The sequence below is a fragment of the Seriola dumerili genome, unplaced genomic scaffold (assembly GCF_002260705.1).
Source record: "Seriola dumerili isolate Sdu_G_001 unplaced genomic scaffold, Sdu_1.0 BDQW01000073.1, whole genome shotgun sequence".
In the NCBI taxonomy this organism is placed as follows: Eukaryota; Metazoa; Chordata; class Actinopteri; order Carangiformes; family Carangidae; genus Seriola; species Seriola dumerili.
Genome location: NW_019174328.1, coordinates 6,494,045 through 6,518,980, shown reverse-complemented (window position 1 = coordinate 6,518,980; position 24,936 = coordinate 6,494,045). Strand labels below are relative to the sequence as shown.

Below are 24,936 nucleotides of genomic sequence, written 5' to 3'. Positions count from 1 at the left end.
CAATGTCTTTTTTCAAAGGAGACGCTCAGATGAAAGAAGCTAAGTTAATTGCCTTGGGTACAATAGAAGCCTCCCTGTAAGGCCGTCCCATTTCCCCTGGCAATTAGGGCTCACTTCCCCCCAGGTACTTGTGAACAAGCCGTGGGGTCGACACTCGTGTGACTGAGCCTTGGCATGTGGACCAGATTCCACCTGTCAGCTGCTAGTAATCTATAGTGTGTGGGACACAATAGATTGGTGCCTGGATGCTGCCACTACATTGATGTGACAGAGAGGAAGAGAGGTGGCTCACTGAGCTGCCACTGAATAGGTATCACTGTAAGGGAAATGTGTAAAGAAAACAGGTAATATTATCAACTGATGTTCATGCAGTGGACGGTGTTCCACTGTTATGTATTATAGTAGACTTTTCACACGTGTAAAATAAAAACTTAAATAACTAATTTGGTTGGTTTATTAAAATGTACTCTGAATAGTGAACTATCATATCAACTGAAGTAGAACTCTCAATAGATAAAAGGATGATGCAGCCTTGTGGACGTAATTTACCATTGTTTGATTTATCAGATTTACGAGTTTCAGCAAACAAAGCTTCATCAGAGCAAAGAACACTTCCAAAGAAAAGAACAAAAATCCTGAAAAGTTTTGCAATTGCACCTGGTACACATCTGGAGATGCTCTCCAAAAACATCATATCTTAATTAAAAATTAAATTTTGTGCATTGATTTCCAAACAGCAGACATACAATTTTGTAATAAAGCTGTTCACATGCAGATGTTACACCAATAATCACTTGGTGAAGCACAAATGATACTGCATATTGAAATAGCAGCAAGTAAAGCTTTGTAATGTCCACATGGAAATGGGCAGATTGCAGACCAAAATTTATGAGCACATGGACTCTGTGCGCTGACTGCACATTTTCGGATATTGTCAGGCCAGGACTTTAGCTGTGAATTGCAAATCGAGATGACAGACAGCAGTGCTGGCCCGCAAGGGCAGAAGAGAAATTAACTGAGAACTCCAGAGATGTCGTTCAACTCTTCCAGAATGACTTGCAATAAATGAAAAAAGTTTCCTATGAGAATTTGTTCCTACTGCAAAGGGCGAGAGGTCTAAAGCACTAAAAACAAAAAAATACAGGAAAGGGCTTTAAATGAAGGTTTGAGGGGAGTCGTATAACAACAAAGATGTGGAATGTGGACGTGTTTGGCGTCTGATACCAGCAAATTTATCTGAGATTTCTGACGCACTCTCAGATGACTCAGATTGACTGTAACCAAGGGCATCATGTGCCTTTGCCTTTCTGTCTCACTGTGAACAACGAACCACTATGAACAATAATTATATGGTGAGAACGCTGGTTAACCAACGACACTGGCGAGGCGGCAGCCATGGAGTTTTTTTTCTATGATTAAAGCAGAATAATTAGCTCTAATTACTTCCTGCTTTACACACCATCTCCTGCAGGTCATGCACACCGAGAATGAACAATGTTTTGCTTTTCCCAGGATTTAGGCTGAGGGGGGAGTGAGGGCAGGAGTGAGGGGATTGAGTAAGAATATGGGGGGCTGAGTTGAGTTTCTATTTACCAGACTCTTCAAAACACGAGCATGAATGTGTGAAAAGTGCACATACGCACACTTGAACGCACAAATGATACACATACACACATAGGCACACAGAGGGTGTATTTGTCAGATTAAACTAAGAAGGAATTGAGTGACAAAACCACCTATTATGGGCTCATTTGTATGTACATCACAGCCTCTCTTTGTATTGGAGTAAGATGTGTTGAGGCGGACTACTCTGCTCCTCAATGAGAGAGTGACAGCCCTGCTAAACCCAACCCCCCTTTAAAACCCCTTGAATGAGCTCTCTACAGTGGTTCCGCTAAAATCCTGCTCTGCATTAGTATGGGTAACAGCTCGCCCAGAGTGGGATGGGCAACATCAACGGCATGGAAAAAAAAGGGAGAAAGGGATTGGCAAGTGCTAATGAAATGGTTCAATTAAACAGCTGCACTCCAGCAATGTAAATCATATTTCCAACTACAAACATAAAACCATCTGATTAGATTAAGCTAGTAGGTGTGATTACATGTTTAGATCACATGTATTCATTACCAGTACTGATCATTAATGATTAGTGAGTGAGTTGAATGTCACGACATTGATGCTTAATTTGAATATTCATGCATGAGGATGTTCTGCCTGATATACCACAGTTTGTGCTGCTACGTGAATAATGTCAACTAGTAAATGCTAATGCATATTAGTACCATGCTATCTTGAAGGTAGTACCTTTCAGCCATGCTAGCATTGGGTATGACAACTGAGTTAAAATTGCTTTGGTGATTACTTAACTTTTCATCTGATGTCATCTTCATTGCCTCTTGATATTATCAAAGACGTGAGCATAGGACACTGATGGACAGCTCTTCATGTTGAAATTTACTGATTGGAAAATACTTGACCATAACTCCAATTAAATGGTAATCCCCTTTAACAGACAGCAACAGCTACTCAAATCTTTTTATCCCTTCAGGTCAAAATTTCAATTTGTTTGAACTGGTTCGTGACCAAATACCTGCAAAACTAATGACATTTCCATCAGCCTCAGCTGTACTTTGTGTTTAGTGCTAATTAGCAAATGTTAGCATGCTAAAATGCTAAGATGGTGAACGTGGTAAACATAACACCACATTAACATCAACATGTTAGCATTCCCATTGTGTGTATGTTAGCATTTTACTGCTGTGAGGAAGTGCTGAAGTGAATTCTTGTCTTGTTAAAACATCAACTAACTGCAACATCCCATCATAAGCTCCCAGAGCCCAAGATGACATCTTCAGATTGCAGTTTTGTCTGAGCAGAATCTCAACATAAACAAAGTGATATGAAACAAAGAAATGCATAAACTCCTCATATTTGTTAAAAAGGAACCAGATGATTTTTGTTATTTTTGCTTGATAAATACCTTGATAAACAATCAATCACCCAACCTTTTATCCAATGTTTTTTTCAATTCAATTACAAAAGGTTTCAAAAAGTTTCACAACCCAGTTCGGCCGCAGAGAGAGTGAGTTACACTCTGAGCAATCCAAAAAGCCCCATTTGGAAATACTTAAGACTTTGGTCAGTAGACGGCAAAATTGTGGCACCTCAAGATAAAGTTGTATGCAAGCTCTGTAAGCTACAGTTAGCCTAGCCTACAATTCCAGCACTAGCAACCTCAGGGCACATCTCAATAATATGCACTCAAAAGGGCATCTACACATGTAGTTTCACCTTTTGTTGTATTGGTTTTGCCTTCTTATGGACATATTGCACAAAAATAGATATCCGAATGGTCCGTACCTATGTTTTTAAGAGGGAATAAACAATCCCCCACCACATTTCCGTTTAGTCCTGCAAGACCCCATTCTGTTGCTGCCCACAAGATTCGCCCACTTTGGATGACTCTTGCCGACTCCCTGTTGGTCTCATTGGCTGATCAAAGCCTTCTGTGACAGAGCTCAGACTGTGTATTCTTCTGACTTCATAGCTAATATTAACAAGTCCAGGAAACCACACTCCCACCGGCAGGAATGCCTGACACACATTGTTTGAATCTCTCACAGCCCAGATCTCCCAGCTGTATCAGCCACAGGTTAAGTGTTTCATTCTGTCTGTGTTTAGATGATGTGTAGGGGGTAAACATTTAAAGTGCTCTTGAGTATGACAAAAAACCCAGTCATGGTTTCGGAAAACACATTAAAATGAAACTCATTGAATCTAATGAGTCACACTCACCCTCGCCAAGCTGATATGCATTTCCACGCATAAGCTGACCACACCATCCATTATGCATTTAGTAGATGCAGGGTCAGAGTAAAACCAAACAAGTGTTATTCTATGCATGCATGTGCATGCAGGGATCACTAAGGGCAGAGGAGACCAGGCACTTTGACACTGATAGCGATGCTAATGAGCTTACACAATCTCCTAACCAGTCATCCACATCCATCAATGACACATGGGGTGCAGATTAGATGGACTGCATCCATCACTCGACATTACACACTACTCCTGCAGGCTGGCTTCCAAGGAAACAAGATCTGGAACACACTGCTTCACTCCCCTGAGTATATATGCGAGTGTATTTGTCAATTTGGAAGGAGGTGTTTCAGTACAGAGTGCAGCTGTGGGCACAGCAGGGACTATACCAGTGCGCCAGAGGGATGTACTGAAGTGAGATCTGTGACCCGTGAAAAGGGACGCTGGGTACCCAAGCTCCTGCTGGAGGCAAATCCCCATTTCAATTTACCACCTGGCATAACAAACCTCACCTACACACAAACACAGAGATAAACCCACATTCATATCACACCTGAGGAGACCAGAAACAAGGTGCAGGAAGAGATGAGCTGAAGCAAGGTGGGCCTAAACCCAGATCACGGGAAACGCAAGGTCAGCGTTACCCTGGCAGCCCGATTCATTATAACAGGAATACAGAGAGGCCCACAGCAGAGGGATCTTGTTATAAACGTTAGCTTCGACATATCCTGCGGGCCAGCTCTAATGGACCACATCAGCTCCAAACATTAGGTCTTTAAAGGGAGTACAAGTACAATTCTGGAGTGAAACATGAGGCTCTTCTGGTCCTTGAATTTCCACTTTTTGTCATAACATACAGTAACTGTTTGAAAGAAAAAGCAGAAATCATTCCGGCCCTCTAATCTGTGTCATGTCTTTCGATTAGTTAAGCTTATTTAAAAGCTTGAAGGGGACTTTTACCACACAGAATGAATGCAGTGTTTCACAGACAACAAAGAAAACAATATTAGTCATAAATTCAACTGAAAACTGCTCATCTCAAGCTCAACAGTTTCTTCATCTGTGACAGTGACCACTTAAACAGTTAAATATGAGCTTAAAATAAGTATATCAACTACACATTAAAGCTCAGAGTACAGCTAGTCGCATACAATCACTAACCCATAGAGACACACCACAATGAGTGAGTGTGTGTGTTCTAAACATTAAAGTAAAAGATAAAACCGGTGGCTCTAATAAAGTTAAATGTGTATAGAAAAAAAACAATTCCAATTCAATGCCTCTTGATATTATCAAAGACGTGAGCATAGGACACTGATAGGCAGCTCTTCATGTTGAAATATACTGATTGGAAAATACTTGACCATAAGTCTAATTAAATGGTAATCCCCTTTAACAGACAGCAACAGCTACTCAAATCTTTTTATCCCTCCATGTCACCCCGAGGCATCCCCCCCGTAACATAAATCTTTCTCTCTTCCCTCCACCCCTCTCTTTCTGCCCTGTTAAAAGTCAGAGCCCCTGAGAAGCTGGCAGTGGCTGCAGAGAGGAAGCTCACATTTCAAGACAAAGCCCAATCCTCTGTCAGAAAGGAGACACTCTCCAAACCGGGCCTGCTATTTATCACCGGGAACCTGTTTTTCTGCCTGCTCCCTGTCCCACACCTCAGTGCTGAAAAGCTGCCCGATGAGGTTGCCTCTGACTGTTTCGCCTTGAGAATGATACATTTTGTTGACAGTGTGGACAAAAAAATCTATTACACTATGTGAAGGTATGCAAGGTGAATGGGCTTTGTTTGAGTTTCACACAAACAAAAAGAGAGGGGTCGAGCAGCCGGTGACAGCCACTGCATCAGCACATTGTTAGTTTACTAAAGTTTGGATAAACTGTATTTTCTGTGGAGACTTTCTCTGCGTAGCACAAGGAACACAAGAATTTACATCCTGAGAGTTATCAACACTGCAACAGTCCCGCTTTTGTTGAATAAACAGACAATGGACAGCAGCTGAGACTGTTTAGAGAAAAGTGACAATTTGTCAAGATTTAAAACCTTGTTAAATACACAACATGGCTGCTGCTGGTTAAGATGGCGTTTCCTGTGTGAAATTACATGGTGGGGATAATCAGATAATGACCCTGTAAGGAGCAGGTTTGCCTTGTTTAAAAGGTGAGAGGTCATGTTATACAGAAGCCCCAGTGTTTCAGGACCTGAGGTTAAAACATATGTCCTGACCCTTGATCAGAAAGCTCCAACTCCAGGGTCAGGCCTATAACTACGGAGACTGTGGCTCAGAACTGAAGGTCAGAATAGTCATTTTATAACACGCAGTAACAAAGAGCCACTGATCCCGGCAACTGAATTTCACCCATAACAGTCTGAAGACACACCCAGCTTCCTTGCACTGCCACGAATCCATGAAAATACCTTTCTGACAAGTGTGGCACTTACAGCTCAAATGAAGAAACATTTCACAGCTCTGAAACTTAATATTCTGCAGTAGCAAATATATTCTTTTACCACAACCCACCTCTTCTTCTCTATAGCATATAAAGTGCAAACCTCTTGAAACATCAAAGGGCTTCAACCCAACCAGCAACTAACAAGCTAAAGCAAACATTGAATGTACAGAGGAAAAAATGTGCAGGCTGCCTGAAAATAGGTACAAGTAAATTTCTGTTTATTTTGCAGAGCGAGCCGTTATTTCATTTGGATTAGCATAGCTCTGTTGGAATGCAGCCAAAAGAAACAGCACACTCGAGCTCTACCTCGTCAAATACCTCCACCCAACCTATATTTCAGATTCATGCACCACCTGCTCGACGCCACATGTGTTAAGCGAGTTAAGAGCAAATGGCATTATTAGCAATGTACCATCGTTAAGATGGCTGAAGATTGGTGAGCAGTCAAAGATGCTCTTGTTGTCTCTCAAAGGAGGATAACATTGTTAAACTACAGAAGAGTGATGTCTGGTACAATCATGTGCTGCAGGGCTAAAATCACATGAAAATTATTAGCACAGAATTTTCCCCGGGATTCACTCATTCATCATTTCTACAGCACATCAATGGAGTAAGACTCTCAGTGAACCATGTCAAAGAAAAGAACAGAGCCTCAAAGGAAAGAAAAGCACAAAGGTTTCATTTACAAACTGGAAAAATCAATGAAAGCCTCACATTAAATTACTTGAAGCTTATTTGGGAACTGGTCTTCATCATACAGTAATACTCCCATCATAAAACGCTGAAAATGGGCCATTGTTTATGGCATGTACTGAGTAGTCTGGCAACAGTATATTTAACTAGATCTAAAACAAAAAAAAAGCATTTTCACCAAATAAGAAGCATATGGTTTTACATTCAATTACAGCCATTTTCTCTGCGGCTCACATTTTTACAAGAGCCACTTGTTCGCTGCACAACTTGCAGAGGAATCATCTAGCCACACGGCTCATGGTGACCTCCTAAAAGCCACCTAGAAGCAGCACTCATTCATTTAAAAAAAAGAAAGAAAAAGACCTTAGAGGGACATCAGACACACCACAAGATCCTATACAGCGATTTTCCTCGCAGGCATATGTACAGAAAGAGTCATGTTCAAGACTGACTCACTATGAGGGAAGTAATATTTTGCTCATAAAATTTGGCTGTAAAAGTGCCAAAATGTCACCACTAAATCTAACTGTCAACAAATGATAAACAACATTATCCAGCAACAGTTAACAATTACTATAAAAATCTACTTGAGCATTCCTGACGTGCATCTGAATCAATCTAATCTCTAATCCATATTCAAACACATTGAGCCTGCCCAAAATCTATACATGACAGTGACCTTAAATGTGTGTAGGTTTGAGGAAGGATTAGCAAAACCTGCAGGTAGTTACAGAAACACTGAAAGCTGCTGTAATATGTAGTGGTAATTTAATTATAACACAAGCAAAAAAACTCATGAGAAGTACCTTGTAAAAAAGACACATTAGTATTGTAATTTATGATCCTGTAACCGCAAAGCACTTGAGTGAACGTTACGATGACTTCATGATGACTGTCAGAGGGAGTAAACATGAACCATCCTCACAGTTGTTGTGTGGAAGTTTGAATGTGTGCTTGTAAACCAGACTGGGTTTGCTGGGATTACATGTAGCGTCAAAGGCTGATGCATCATGGTTCAGACTGGTATTTAATAAATCAATATGCGAGCACAGTAGGACAGGCCCTAGCCATTTCACATCACCTGATCCACGGAGAAAATCAGATCAGGATCACAAGATCAAGCTGGTGAGTGCCAGGGCCAGAGAGTCTGGACAAACTGGAAGAAAGGAAGTGACCGGAACATATCTGTCAGTTTTTTCCCCAAGCACACACAGTCACCTAAACATGCATTTCTGAAATTTAAGTGCAGCCCTGTGTCTAATGAAAAGTGCCGCTCTTTCTTTGAGCAAAGCCCTGGTCATCAGGGCACAGCTGGAATGAGGTGTTGCATTGTATTTCCTCTGTAGAAAATCGGCAGGCGATCTATTCAAGTACCTATTGTCAAAAATGTAGCCAATTGGGAGCCATTTGTGAAAAAAGTGTATCTGAAGCTAATGGATCCTTGGTGTGACCCTGACATATAATCATCCATTACACTTTTCAACTTGACGGGGTTCCGCTTGGGAGCTCACACTTCCATCTGTAGTGGCTTAAAACCTGCGTCCCTTGCTCACTTTGAATCAGATCGGTGCTTGTTAGAGTCCATCTGTATTGAAACCTGAGCAGGTCTTCTCTCTGACCCTCTGGCCTCCCTCCCTCTCTCCCTCATGGTCTGATGTCCTCCAGCTGCCCAAATTACCCATACTCCTGCCTGAAATTAAAGTCTTCATTAGGACATTTTTAGAAGCACAGTAAACCACTGTCCGTGTTTTTATGGACTAACCCACCAACAGCAATAAATGTTACTTTGAAATACAGGCAGCGGCTAAACCTTTCACTCCTGATTTCCAGCTGTGACATGAAAAGGGAGGAGGCAGTTCATGTCTGACTTATAGATATAAATTTGTGACTGTTAGGTTTTTCACTGATCAGTCAAGTGTTCTAATTACTTTGGGACATTTAAAAAACAGCCTCTCCTGAGTTGGATAACCCTGTTTTCAAGCTAATGTTTGTGCTTTCCAAATATTTCGGCACTTAAATTCTAAAAAGGGACATAATAAAGACATGAACTTTATTATGATACCATCCTGGGCATTTTACATTTATTCATAGTAAGCCAAATGTGGTCTCACCAGGCATAAAAACAAAGCCCAAGTGCACTTGGCTTTCCATAGACATTTACGTAATATATTCATATTTCCAAAGTAAACCAACCACTTACCAGAAAATAAGGTCCAAAGTAATGACTTCAGGAAATGCACAGAGTTAAGAGAATCCCAAACGGTAACTTCAAAGTAAAACATTTCTAAAAAAATAACTAATGTGAGTGTGAGTTTGTGAATGTGAGTGTTTACAGAGGGAAACGGGGTGCAGGGGCCAACAGCCCTGGGAGGCTCGGGCCTGTTGTATGGCTTTAATACACTCAGCATATTCTGTGAATGTCTCTCACCGTTTCCTTGCACTGGGGAACTCGCTCATGTTTAATGCCTTTTGAACAGCCACAGAGTTTTAGAAAGAGTTACATTGCCAGACAAAAAAAAAAAAGATCAAACAAAGGAGGAGGGGTGGAGGAAAAGCTGCAGGACATCCAACTCTTGCTCTTGAAGGAGATGAGAAACATTTGTGCGGGTGTCTCTGAATAGCGGAGCTTGTTTAATTCATGACTAGCCTCTTTCCCGCGAGGTGTTGTCAAGTGTAGCCTGGCTGGCTGAAAATCTGAAGACTTGCTTTTCTAGTAAGTGGCCCTGATGTCAAGACAACTGCTGTTTTCGACAGGATGCAGTGATGTTCACGCTCTTCATGATTTAAGGGAATCAAATTAAAGCATAGCAGCTTTTCAATGTAAATTACTTAAGTGAAAAGCGGCGGTATTAATGACTGTTGATGAACCAGGGTTACGACATTTCAATATCCAAAAAGGAACACATGACAGGGAAACGCTACAGTGACAGTTTGACACATTTCCTTTCTTTTGACGTCTGCATGTCAAGAATGCGGTAATGCGTATTTGATTGTCACTCGAGACACATACAGTTCCAACATGGCATTTTTTTTAAGACAGACAGCGGGGTTTCTCTTTTACATCAGAGTTCAAGGCACTTTCTGTTCCACAGTCAGAGAGTAGTTCTCTCTACTAAAAGCACACCACCATGTTGTGAGTGTTCAAAGAGCACGAGGGAGGAATATAAAAGGAGAGGGAGGAAGCGAGAGGTGCACCCGGGGCTCGTGTGTCATCTGACCTCATTTTAAGTTGGACCTGTGAGGTTGCAGGGAAGGCAGGGGTGTACCTTTCACTGCAACCTTTTCTTTGCTTGCTCCAAAATGACAGTATGAGAGGGCGCACACAAAGGCAGAGTAAGACGTCTGCCTGGAAACCATCCACAGAGAGATGAAAGAGCCCCGGTGAAGTCATGTTGCAAAAATTCAACAGGCAAAAATACACAGCTCCATCTCCGAATAATGGGCGAGCAGATTTTTCCAAAAGACAGAGAAAGCACAAGACACGGAAAAGGACCTAAGGACAGTGGATATTGATATAACAGCGTGATGCAACATGGATAATTTGTCATTACATACACAGCACAAATCACTGGTAGATGGCATTATGTACTGTAGATACTGAGCTCTTTTTGAAACTGGGACAAGTATGCTCAATAAGAACTAGTTTGTACAATGTGTCATGCAACCACGTTAAGAGACAAAAGTCTTGTTCTGAACAGCCACACTGGAATACACTCAATGGTATTTTCAGGCTGTCTGTCCTTGAAAGCACTCATGGTGTTGCTCTCGGCCATTCACATATGGGAGGAATTCAAACCCTGCCAGCTTTTTCACCAACACATACCTGGCCAACTGCTGCATGAAGTGGGTGTGAATGTCAGGTTGTTTCGGAAAGTTACAGAAATTGTCAGACACTGAAACTAATTACTAAGTAGGCTGGCCAATGCCCAATTCAGATAAAACAAATAGCTGGCGCTCCCTCCTGACTGAAGCTTCCTGTATGTTGTCAGCTGCAAAGTAGGTCTACAAGGTTATTTACTTATAACTTCGGGAAGCAGCTGTCATACAGTGATGAACTCACTTAAAATTTTGTCATCAGTCATGTATGAGAACAGGGCAGGAAGGATAAACAAGGAGCAAAGATTTTGAAACAGCAAATGCAAGGGTCAGTAGCTGCACAGAGAACTACACTTTCCCACTCCAACACAACCACAGAGCATCAGTTGTGCTTCTCTGTTCCTTATGATGACACCAGGACATATTAAGCACTTGCTATAAAAATACAGATATGACAGATATGTGCCCACAGGTGCTAAAGCCACATGTGTATACCATACTAACACATGCACATACATAAATGGCCTTTCCTGTGTGGCGTCAGTCTGCGTTTACATATTCTTTAGATTCCAGAGGCAGTAAAAGCCCCCGTGTGTTCAGGCGCACGGACCCCCCCCATCTGCACCACAGGAAGTCCACAGCCAAGCAGCCGCCAGCCTTCTCCTGCCACGGCTGTTGTCCAGACCCTCTGGGAGACCATAGCCTTTGCCCTCCATTCTGACCACACACACACACATACAACACACAACACACAACACACAACACACAACACACAACACACACACACACACACACACACACACACACACACACACACACACACACACACACACACACACAAACAGAGCTGACACCCCCAGCTACAATGTTCATGGTGAGGAAAGACAGGAACGTGGCCCTCTGTCTGGGTCCTAACCTGGATGAGGACACAAAGCAGTGGTGAAAGCTCTAACCTGGAACAGAGGGGACGCTGCAGTGATCCTCATTTGCTCTGACGTAATGCCAGGAGGAAGCAACCGCAACAAAACATCTACTTCCTCTGCTATGTGGCACAGGAGGGGGAACCGGGGACCATTGTCAATGGTCAGACACAACACTGGCATTTCTATCTGTTGTCACCTCAGCAGATAAGTACAGGAAGCGTTGCCCTGTGCTCCCCAATCAACACGGCTGTGTTAGCTCGCTGCACCTGCACAGAGCAGCCTATTGTAGTGGTGTGTATTATGTTGGTCCTCTGCGAGCATCAACTATTGTGGGGTTTATGAGGGAAAATACTGATATTATTGACTCAGGCTGGTAATAACATACTGATAACAATGTCTGGAATTAACTTTTCATTTCACCCACAGACGACTGATGAGCTAAAATAACACCAGCCATGGATAATGTGAACTGGCCATAATTACTGGTACACATCTTCATCAATGTGCAGCGTTGAACGTCTTCGGTGCCATTATACATTCAACAGAGACCTGGTTAAGAGACCGCTGCACACTCAAATATGCTGCAACGTGCTTTACAGCAGCAACAATTACCCGATTTGTCGATCGACAGCAATTAATCTGCAACTATTCTGATTATCAAATTATTGTTTTGTTTTTACAGCATTTTTACAGCATTTTTTACAGCAAAAACACTAATTAATGCCCAATATTCTCTGATTCAGGCTTCTAAGATGAGAACTCAATGTTTTACTTAATCCTACATGAAAGTAAACTGAATATCTTTGGGGTTTTGGCTGTTGGTCGTACAAAACGAGCTCTGAATGAGCTTGTACTGTGGAAAGTTCGAATCGGGCGTTTTTTACTATTTAGTGCATTTTATAGATTCATTTTTAATTAATTAATAAAGAAAATAACTGGCAAAATTTTAAAGATCAATAATCGCAGCCCTAATTGGCTTAGTAAGTCGTAAGTTATAGTTTGTAAACATATGATAATTTCTTCTGATGTTAGTGCAGCCTTCTTTCATGCACCTCAACTATAAAATGCTGTAGGAAACCTTAATTTAAAAAGGGACAACGGTATCTCAGATCTTGTTCACTCACACAATTAAGCAAGTTTGTAATTCAACAGGGTAGACTGCAAGTGAGTAAAAGATACATTCAGGCGTTGTCATCTCAAAAAGTTTTCAGTGATTCATCAATGGAAATTTTTTATCCATATTTAGTGTTAGCGTGGGTTGGTGTTTTCCAGTCTGTGCAGATATTCAGTATCTTTATACTGGACCATTTTCATGTGAAAAAAATCCCTAAAAATACAAAGATCAAGTTTGCCCCTCAAGACTTTTATTTTTGGCAGAGCAGAAAATCCTTTTAAAACAGTTTGTAGACCATGAAGTCCTAAAATTCCATGGAAACCCAGAAAAACCAGAAACATTTTCAATGCCTTAAACAGCCAGAGTAGTTTCCAACAAATATACTGTACAATGCACAATGAACAAAGTTTTAATAAAACACCAAGAGTAGCCCAATACATCATATCAGTCTCCCAAATAACAGCTACAGTAGGGTGGAAGGATGGAGGGAATAATGCAAGACAAACAGGAAGCACCTTCGTGTAGCTGATGTTACTGGACTACCGTGACCTCTTGCTGTACTGGTAAAAACAACTCACCAAACAAACCAACAGAAAGAATTTCTCTTGACATGACACCTAGCTGTTGGACATTAAAAAGATTCTGGAGGCGTTTTGGTCAGAAATGGGGACAGGACATAAGCAAGAGTCCTGATACTGAGTAAAGAACCAGACTCCTTCGTGTCAGCACAGACCAGGGACAGAAAGACAATTTGTTTGGATATAACCACAACTTCCCCACAGAAACTGTCTGACAGAATATAACAACTATGAGCTCATCTCAACCCATCCAGAGACTCGCTTCCCAAACACTGAGCAGAGAGGTGCAGTTTTACCAAAACCTCTTGCAGCAGACCTACTCAGTGATTCTGCCTCTTCTGTGCCATCCCTCTGTCAGAACTGATTAAAAATACACTGAAGTCTGGCTTAATGCAGACTCAGGGGGAGGTTCAGATAGAGGACAGAAGAGAGGAGGATGGAGTTTAAAGAGATTCGGTAGTTGGCATAGTTTGTGAAAGTGGAACGAACAAAGTGAAAAGGACCAGAGGAGGGTGAAATAGAGTGCGAGGACAGCAGCAGCAGCAGCAGAGATGAAGATGGGGCTGGGGAGGCTGCTGAGATTGTTTAACATAATTAAAACCACAGAACATAACGATGCTGGCTGTGTAATGAGCTTCCCTCTTTGCTGTGGTAATTACTGTCTACTAATACAGAACAATGCTGGTCATAATGTACTAATGCTGCTGGGTGCACCGGCTGCAGGAGAGATGTATAATCATCAAACATGGCCGGGTAACAGACCATGGGTCAGCAGTAGAGCCCGACCGATATTGGATTTTCGGGGCTGATGCCGATATTAGGGAGTAAATAAATTCCAATATCAATATATCGGCCAATATATTTGAACGCGTTCATGAACACTGAGAACAAATATAAATATATTTAACTTGAATGAAAACAAAAGACATAAAATGCTGCCTATATAGCTTGACTTGACCCGAGCATTTCCACTGAATTACTGCTTCTTAATGAAAGTATTAATAACAATACCGATATATCTGTGATAGACCAATATCGGCCATTAAAATCAGCCGACCGATATATCGGTCGGGCTCTAGTCAGCAGAGGTTTCAATGGGTGATAATGTAGCCAATAAATAAATCTACTGAACGACCAGTTTCACTGAAGAGTGACGTTACTCAAGTGCAACTCTGCAAAAGAGGCAAAGAGAGAGAAAAGATCAAAGATAAATCCACTTTTCAACATTTTCATACTGTTAGGCATACTACATAGGCTCATACTCAGTGAACAACCCACACAGCTCTGCAGAACTACAATAATCGTTTAATGTGTCTAGCGAGCAGCCACTGTGAGTAAGCAAATGAATGTCTGAGTGAATTACTCGCTGGGTCATTGGGAGTGCTCTGCTAATTAAAAACAATTAACTGCCGGAGGTGGACATTTTGTTATTTTTCCTTCTACTCTTCTTATTCCACAAGTTAAATAGCCTAGATATTTTCAGCCTAGCAGAGAGGGTGAGGTTTGATCTCAAGCCATAAAACTAGGACATCATAAACCTGTTGTGCTTTGATTTTGTCCGTGATCAACGACATGCCTCAATGTTAGCAAACAAGATAGTTGCCAGCTTGCCAGCTAGCTAGCTAACGTAAAGGACGAAATATTTGCTAAATGAGAAAATTACAAAGCTATATCACAACATTACTATTGGAGGAAACGAAACATAGCAAAATGAGGTCTAAACTTACTACTGAATACATATGCTAGCATGGCATAAAATCAAAGAGGCCATGGAAAGGGAAGGATGATGACCAAAGCTCAGACAGCAACAGCAATGAAATTATTTCAAGATACTTTATAATAAGTATTTTATGCAGAGAAAAAAAAAACAAATGAGAATGAAGGAGATGGAAAGTTAGTCAGCTAAATCAAACCACAAGTAATGATATCAAGTGTAGATTGACACTGGTTGGAGGTTGGAGATGTAAACAAAGGCAATGGCGATACAAAACTTTTCCACTTATGAATATTAAAGCAGTGTAGAAGTATCCAGTGGTGGCACAGACAGACTCAGTCTCGTTAAGCCAACAAATTCTTAGGACTGCTTGCTAAAAGGAAAAAAATGGGAAATTTGCAAATGCAAAATTCTGTACCCTTATTGTTTCTTTCAACTCTACATTTCTTAAGGGTCAATTTCACCAAAAAATCCTTTCAAGAAATATTATGAAGGTAAATTCTTCTTTGTGTGAACAGCTGAAAAGATAGAACTGTGTTCCTCCAACGCCTGGGAGAGCACCAGTAGAACTGTGGCACTTGGTTCACATCCAAAATGTATGAGCATGGATTCAAAAGAACTGGGAAGCTCTAAAACATTCACAGACTCCCCATGCCAAGATAAAGCCACCCGCGTCAGTCACACATTATGCTGGTTCCATCGCACACAGTAAATCCCAGCTGCGCAGGTTTAGTCAGGTATCAGGACTAGGAGGTTAACGCAGTACAGGCTGCCATGGAGACAGATCTGGCCCTCCTGTGGCCTTTGAGCTCAGCTGTAACCCACAGCGGGAAGACAAAACACAGCATAATGAGATGCACCGCCAAACACTACAGAGATCAAGTAAGCTAGGTGATACAGTAAACCAGCTCAGATAAGAGGACATATCAAAGACTCAAAGAAAATATATTCTCACCAAACAACAACTGGGCCCTCCGCAGGGTCAGTTGTAGCCAGCTGACCCCATTCATTTGGAGATCAAACAGAGTTGAAGACCCTTCCCATTAAACACCAGTGGTCCATTCAGTTTGTTTAAATCTCTGGTGTGGCAGGGAGGAGCCGAGGGCTGATTGAGAGCTGCCTGATGTCACTCTGCCTGTGGCCCGTTGCTATGATGAGTTCATTCAGCCTCGGGACACAAAGAGTTAATGGCTGTTGGGATTATGCAATGGCATGCCAGACGCCTTTCTCCTCTCCTGCCCTCCTTTCTTCCCTCCTCCCCTTCAAACGGGCTGAAGCCAAATTAGGCATTCCTGCACGTTTCGATCAGATGCATTTGAATGCTGTGGCAGCGCCGCACATGCTTTGGCACTGACATGGGAACAAAACAGGGATTTTGTTTCAGTCTGTAGGCGAGCTTCCCCTCACCAGGGCCTCACACCTGCCCTGTGGGGGGAAAGTTGTCGTAAGGATTTACAACTTACGGAGTGGGTGATATCTGTCAAACTAGTAAAAACATTTGTATTCATCATTTTAAAAGTGAACATGAAACCGCAGGTTATCACTAATAGCAGAAAAGTGATCCAGCCACAGCAAATTAGAAAGGGTTACGGTTAAAGATGGTCGGCGACTACATCTGATAAGAGAACAATAATGTGACATTATTGAGGGATCATGGCAACAAAACAAGAGGGGATTACTGGATTTTTATTTATTGGATTATAACTTTTTGCATATAAGTGATGAAGAATCTTGATTTCTTGAGTATTTAATCCCAACATTCCCATCTGACCATTTTATCTATACACACTTTACACAATAGAGAAATTTCATTACATCTCAAAAGTATATATATCAATATCACTGTATGAAATTATACATGTGAACAATGATAAAGATTTTATCAGCATCGCCGACCACAACCATTCAACCCAATCAGGCCAGACTCAAATTATATTCAGTCTAATTGGACTGCATTTCTGTGGGTCTCATGTCTTTGTGTCAATGTGTGTAATACCTGAGTGGATCTGAAAGGCCTATCATCTCCGATGAACATGGAGAACTTTGAACTGAAGGCAGAGATGAATTGCTAATCTTTTTAAATGTAATTTTCCAAAATTTTAGAGCCATAAGGACTTCCACCTTAAACCTTGAAAACGTGTTACTTCAAAACAAAACATTTTAAAAAGTATAGCTACATCTAGTATGTATTGCTTGTGTTAATAAAACTCACCACCAGGGCTGTAATTATCGATTAGCGATTAATATGCTGATATTTTCTTAGTTAATTGACCATTTGTTTTGTCGATGAAATGAAAAATGCTTGCTGTAATTTTTCATACCCCAAGGAGATGACTTAAGATATTTTTAATTTGTTTTTGACCATCAGTTCTAACCCAAAGATATTCAGTTTACTGTGGTGTATAAGAAAGGCAAGTAAGAGAAGTTAAAGTTGTAACTGTTTTTGCAGTTAACAATTACAATTAACTAACAGCCCTGTTCACCACTAAATGCTATATTTAGCCGTCTTGAGACTTATGGTATACTATCTCACTGAAGCACGGCAGCAAGCAATCACAAATACCACAGAACAAAAAGACAAAAAAACTTTTCTGAGAGTTACACAACAAAGTCAGCAGCAATGGCGGTTTGGGGTACAGGCTAACTCCTCCTCCAGCCCAGACAGGAGACAGAGCTGTGCAGGCAGGCACCAAGTCAATAAACAACAGAGATCCTTCCAGACAAGACTGGCAGCCACGAGGGGCAACAGACCAACTACGACAGGAAAGAAGGAAAAAGAGACAGATCTACTAGGCCTGAATCCAATCACAACCACAGGGTCCAACATCAGAGCCAGCTAAGCCTCAAACACATGAGCCAACACGCATGCACTTTGTCACACACACATACACACAGCAGCTAAAGCACAAGTCATTAGGTGCAGCAATCAGCATTTAAAGTGAGCAGCTCGATTCTCGCAGTCGTTTGTTTATTCGGCTTTATCGATCACACAAAGCCAGCGGGGGCCATGGAGAGCAGTGGTTATTATCATATTATTTTTTGGTCCAAGAAAGGTAGATTAGGGAAATTCGGCCTTCCTGCTCAGATCAGCAGGTATATGTTAACTCCATACTCATACCAAATATTTAATGTCACCACTTGGAAAATATTAGCATACACAACATCTTATAAATCATCATATCTCTCTCTCTCTCATTAATCCGTCCCCCAGGGCGATGAGAATGTGGTTTTTGGCAACCGTTGATCCATAACTTCAAAATGATTCTAATGAACACATTTTAAAGATGCTGGAAAGAAAACTAAAGACAAAATGACACTAAACGCATGAAGCGTTTTTCTCCTCTTACAACAATTTATTTTAGTCATAGGAAAAAGTCCAGAGAGGACAATTACAGCAAGAAAGAAGGAGGTGGTTATCTTTAATTTCCTACTTATGCAACCTGCATGTCCTCCTTTCTTCATTCACTGACATGAGGAGGAACCTGTGAATAGAAGCATTGGGGTAACATGTATTTGACAAATGGCAAAGCTTGTTCAGTTAAACATCATCTCAAATGATACAATTACACAAAGTTTTGACATGGTTGTATATTTGCAATTACGCCACATTTGTGTCTTCACTTCAGGCTCCTCTATAAGGCTCTTTGCTCGATTGCTCCTCCAAAAACCCTTCAAAATAGCAGACCCAGATCAAATTCAGGGTCATGAGCTGGAGGACAGACAACCGAGAAGATGAGGGCTCATCAGTTTAGAAATGACAAGGACCCTAAATCTGAGAGGCTAGGCAGCCATGATAGTAATCTCTGAGAGAGTGCAAGAAGATCCTCCCCTGAGAGAAGAGCCCTCTATAATGGAGTGAGTGCAAACGGCACATACCAACTGGCTCAAAAAGATGACTCTCAAGTTCAAAAGGCTTCACCTAAACCTGAATAAACACTGTCTGATAAATGACCAGAAACAACAGCCATAGGAGACCTTGAGAAATCCTCCCACAGTCTCACAACTTGTGCTACCAGTCAAACTTTCTGACATGTGAAAAAACACTGAGAACTAGATCTTATTATTTAACAGAAATAACAACCGAAAAACCCTACACTTTACAATAATAACTAATCCAATACAATACCACAAACCAGGGCTGGGTGATGTGGTTCAAATCAACATCACAATATTATTTTCAAGAATCAGAAATTGTTAATCAAAGCTAAATTAATCTGGTCAGACTGGTATATTGCCCAGTATAGACTGTTACGGATCTCTCTGTAATCAATGTATATGTCATCAGAGCACCATCTTTTCACATTTCTGTTAAAAACCACTTTAAGCATCCTTATCAAAAGGTATTTGTTCACATTATGTTATCATGTCAATACAAAAATGAAAAAAAGGAGAAAGGATTTAGAAATTGAATCATAGACTCTCAACTATCGACATCGATGCCAACCTCAAGTCCAGTTCTGATCAAACTAGAATTAAGATGGAAAATGATCAAACTGATGTTCAAACACTGACCACACCTTCGATATTAAAAAAAAAACAAAAAACAATATATAGATAAAATCTTTAATGACCAATTTAAAGTTGATTTAGTTTCAATTACAACTTGTCCTGAATCCTTAATTTAGACAACAGAACCTTGTAAAACAATACAAACTATACTTATAACCACAAATCACTGCCTTAACAAAAATTTAACATTAGCTAGCTTAACAAAGTACAGCAGACATAGCATGTTACAGGGCTGTTGTAGTGGATTGCAAAGATGTTCATATAACATCTGAACCACGGTGCACTATAGTGAAATAACAACACATCAGAATCACCTGGTGTAGTGGAGAAAAAAAAAACACAATACAATAAGGCCCAGATTAAATTTAAATACTAAGAGTTATGTTTAAGGGAAATTAATCTGGAAAATGTCCTGTCATATGATAAAACTATAGAGGTTACAGCGGTTTGCTGGATCAACAGCTGTGCATGACAGATACCAATCTCAAGCTGTGCTCTGTAATGTAATCCACTCAGATCTATTCTATATATACCAATGCTACATTTTCATTTGATGATTATTTTCCACCACAGGATTGTAAACCATTGTATGTACCCGACAGATTTTGCACCATACAATATATTCCTATGTTTATTTAGTTGATGCTTTTTTCTCTGAATCTGATCATTCAGAGAATCGGGACCAGTGTGCAGCCAAACAGCCTACGGGCAAAGCGGGGTTAATAAGAGCCAAGCATATGGATTTTAAATAAAGCAGTGGCAGGTGGGCATGCCAACAAAACATCCTGAAAAAAAGCCCTCGTGGATTCTGTTTAGAGTCGCACTCCAGACGCTGGGCTGATATGGTGCAAATGCTGCAGTTCAGCTTTATGGACCTTCTAATAGACGCAGTGGAACCACCACTTAGTAAAACACGAGTTGATTCCTCATCTGTATACTACAAAATACCATCCATTCGTTGACAGAAAAACAAATCCATCACACAAACCCAATAATATCAACTGTGGTTTTCTATTTCTGCTGTTTAGTCATAGTGGGTTGTAGAAGCCAGAGAGAAGACTTCCAAAGTCAGTTCAGTCTGGATTTACTGGGGAATTCAATCAAGAAGTTTGACTGCACACCTCTAAATCATCATGAAGAGATTATTATTTTTTTGCACAGGAATCCAAATTATTAATGCACTGGGAGACCTGAAATGTAGATCTTCTCCAGCTGCACCGTGAGGGAAAGAGATCAAAGAGGAGGGTCTGAATCTGAAAAGAGGCGAGTGTGTGTGGATGTTACTTAAACATTTCACATCCATCTCAGCACTTCGGCAATAAGCCCAGTCATTTTTTCACACAAATACCTCAGGAATCAGACGGCCTTGATGAAGCAGAGGGGAAAAGTGAAAGAAGGGTGGAAGCAATAGGAGGGGCGAATGGGAGAGATGCTGCATTAAAATTATGGACATTAACTCCATAAGTGGCTTTCATCTGCTCTGAGAGCTGCTTCAGAGCAGGTCGCTGGTGAACTACAAATAGAAACCAGACCAAGATACAGAAAAGCAAAGAGTGGAACAGCAAAACAGGGTGATTATTGTAGACTACAAAAAAAAAATATGGGTAAATATTTGACCACAGTGCCCAGATCCTGCAGATTAGAAAAACCTCCAGAAATATGGTGTGTTTGGTGTGGACGTCTTCATGTGGGCACAAAGCCACAATAAAAACAGTGTCTCACTTACCGCCATTTCTGGCCTTTGCAGTGCTTTCACATATTCAGAGAGCCCTTTTAAAAATAGGACATTTCTAAAGCGGGCTAAAGCGCGAGGCAGTCATGACATTACCTGGCTTGCCTCAATTCATGCATCTTATAAACACAAACCCATAGCAGCCTCCGGTCTCCCCTGCTGCTTGCACACAGAGGACACATTCATCCCAAAGTGGGCACCATGAGGGAACTTGGGGGGGGGTTAGACACACTTCAACTTAAAGGAATTTTTCAGCCACTTTGACTATCATGGCTGTGTTGAAGGCGCAGGCAAACACAATCTGTACTCGTCTACATTTCAGTCTACATGTGGAGATCAGATAAAAGTGACTCAGTTGTGACATGATGAGCGGTGAGTTAATGAGCCTGATCGTTTGCAGGATAAGAGCATTCCTTGCACAAACTAGGAAGGATCCTATCCTGGCTTTCTTCTCACTCTGCTGAGGTTATGAACTTAAAGAGGTTTCCACAATGTGGGAGGGCGTCACGTCATGTTAATTGTTCTTTTTCCTTGCTCTTCTCTTTTGGGTAACAGTCAGACACAGATACAGCACTGCTCTCCACCACCCATGCATATGAATGGCACCCATAAAAGCACTTGGAGCTGGGGCTCAGAGAGGCAGCTCAAACATGCAAACAGAGTTATGAATATGATAATAAGAAATGCCGTATCCAATGTGTTGTGTGAGGATGGTAGTATACTCCTGGGAATACATAATGACATGGCATGGCTGCCTTTTAGTGATGAAAACCTGCTATCATCCTGCCATTCCCCTGCTCCACATGAGAAATTTTATTACTCTGTCACTAGAGTAATATGCAAACAGGACTGTTGTTACATAGAGTAAAACTGTGCAATTTTGTTTTCAGCATTTTTTTTTTTTGCACACTAAGAGTATCCTATCATTTTCAAGTAAAATTTCATTAAAACATGGATGAAATAAACTGCCATTTTGAGGACAGCATGCTGGATTTACCCACAAAATTGCAGTTGTTGCCCCCCCAAAACTGAGGTTATGGGGGAGGGGAGGGAAAGGGAGGGGTGCCCCCTTCCCCCATTGAACCCCCCAGACAAAATGTACTTTAAATTCCTTAAATTTCTTCATAGTAGTAAACTTCATGGTAAGTGTTCGCCTGAAGAAATGAATGAGAAAAGCGGCTGCAGACACAACTTTCACCCTCGGTAGTGTTTCTGTTGTTTCTCTCACAATGCACGCAGTTACCCCAACGAACCAACTTGAACCAGCGACAGCAAAATCCCATAGAAAAGCATGGAGGTCAATGTTGGGGTCTTGTCTTATTTCAACGTTTGTCTTGTTTCACAGCAACAAGCGAATAGAAACAAACACAAATGTATGTGTAATGTGTGTATGAAATGTACAGTAGTTTTGTTACCAACCTTGGAGGCAGATAATACTGACGGCGACCACCGTATCCACCGGTGTTTTTCTCCTGTTAATCGCCGCGGGGTTTCTCCTGCCTCGCCTCCGCCGGGTCTGGCTCTCTCCTGGTAGATCCATGACCGTCCTGGTGCTCCGCAGCTCCCCGGTCCTGTTCTCCGGTGGCTACGGGAGAGCCGTAGGGCGAAAAGGGAGCGTCAAAGAGGTCCGTGCGTCACCGTGTGCGCACAGGTAAACTAGCCCCGTTACCTGCGCAGGTCCCCTGGGAATCCAGACGGCCTGCTCACCTGGTTGTTTTGGAGACTAGCGAGAACAAGGCAGAAACATGTGGGACGGACGCTTCGGTTTACAGGCCAGCCGGACAAACGACTTAACGAGTCCAGACTGAGAAGCACCGCCGAAAGTTTGAAGCGAAGTTTAAACTTCCAGGTGGCTTACGGAGCAGAGGTTAGGTGTGAATTTAGGCCGCAATGGTTCATAACAACCCGGTCTGTATTGCCGCCGTTTGCCTGCGTCCAGAGCCGCCGACCGCCGGGCCAGTTCAGTCTCCTACAAGAGGGAGTTTCGCTCCGCGGTGTTTCCAAGTTGGCTTCCTCCCACCCGCCTGTGTGATTTTTTACACCAGCGTCAATTCTCACGAAACAATACGAGTGAGTTCCCGTGTGGACTTTCAAAATAAATGTTACAAAGTCTGATCTCTTCTTTTTTAGCAACAGTAGGCTTATTCTCTGAAGAAAAAAATATTTAGCTACCTTTTCGTGCTATGTGAAGATAGTGTTAGAAAACGCAAATTTGTGCAGAGAATCTCAAACACTACCTTATTGCGAGTGCAGCAATAAGGTAGTGTTTTCATACTTCACGTTATGTACAGTAAATGTTCAATATTTTTCACACATTTATTTGTTTGCCCCATTCATTGTTTTTGCATATTTGTAGGTTGTAATTAATGACATAAGTGAGGAAATATATTTTCATTCATAATTTACACACCAGAACATAAGTCTTTTTATTTTGAAATTGAAACATCCTATATCAATCTGTGTATCGCTGATCGCTTGACGTATATTCCCTCTTTCCCCTCAGTGCAGCTTCCGGTGCCCGTACCTGACCCGGGATAAGGAATACAACACTGCGACCCCCTGGTTCAACCGAATCACTGTTTCCTTCAACTGCAAATATGCAGAATCCTCTCATGACATGCAACTCAATAAAAAAAATTATAATAAGTGCAGCATCTGGAAATTGATTTAATTTGGTCACTATGCAAAATAAATGCAAAATTATCTGAAAAAGAAAGAAAAATTGTCAGTTCACAGTAACTTCACCTATTTTATACTATTGCAATCTATCAAATTGGTTTGTTGTCATCTAAATTGGTTTCTCCATAGTTTTCTCTATATGATATATCTGTAACTCTATTCTTCCTGTAGGTCTATGTTGTGACTAATAACAACTGTAATGTTGTATAAAGTCCCCTCAGTGTGATTAATACAGTGGTGGATCATATCATATAATATAGTTAAACCAACAGGGACGCATACATCTGTTATTCAACACATTCCTTACATTTAAGTGTTTGACAGGTAACTAATGACACCAGCTCAGTGTGTCCTGCCTTTGCAAATACACACTCTCAGCACAAGGGGACAGCCCTTGCTGGCACTACTGGTAGTACTGTGTCTGGGACTGGTGCCATGTTGCTGGTCCAGCTGGCACCTGGATAACTGTGGCTGATAGTAACATGCAGTCAAGCAGACAAAAAGATTAAAGGGTCAAAAACAGTGTTAGTGGGTGTTTTGAAGGGGCTATTGTAGTAAAATTAAATTAAAGTCTGACAGCCACTTGCCTTATTCTCTGTGAATTACTGATTTATGAAGGAACAGGAGTGCTTGAAGCAGGAGGCAACAGCTACAACCTGCACACATCTTGCATTTGAAGGTTCTGCGTGCATGTTGTCAACGTTCATGCACTAATGAACTCTGCTACTCTCACTTGCTGTTTGCTTCCAAGACAGCTGAGAGAAGGAGCCCGACAGCTCCCGGTAGAACAAAAACCATCCTGGGATCGGTTAATTCAAAGCGCTCAAGAGTTCCTAAAGGGCTGGGGCTCCACATTAAAGCTTTGGCATACTGAGAGATTACCAGTGAGCAGAGACCCT

At 41.4% G+C, this 24,936-nt stretch overlaps 1 protein-coding gene across 2 annotated transcripts in view; it reads right to left on the bottom strand.

The window, feature by feature from the left end:
• Nucleotides 1-23,299, bottom strand: part of ptk7 (protein tyrosine kinase 7 (inactive)) — a 74,178-nt gene extending 50,879 nt beyond the window's left edge. The window contains exons 1-2 of one of the 2 annotated variants that reach the window (XM_022743914.1): nt 23,066-23,200; nt 22,778-22,943 (exon numbers count right to left, since the gene is read on the bottom strand). In XM_022743914.1, coding sequence (XP_022599635.1) covers nt 22,778-22,898 — 121 coding nt within the window. In that variant the 5' untranslated portion in view covers nt 22,899-22,943; nt 23,066-23,200. Of the gene's footprint in view, nt 1-22,777 lie in introns of both variants that reach the window. The other variant, XM_022743912.1, reaches the window with a different exon arrangement.
• Between the last annotated feature and the right edge of the window lie 1,637 nt (nt 23,300-24,936).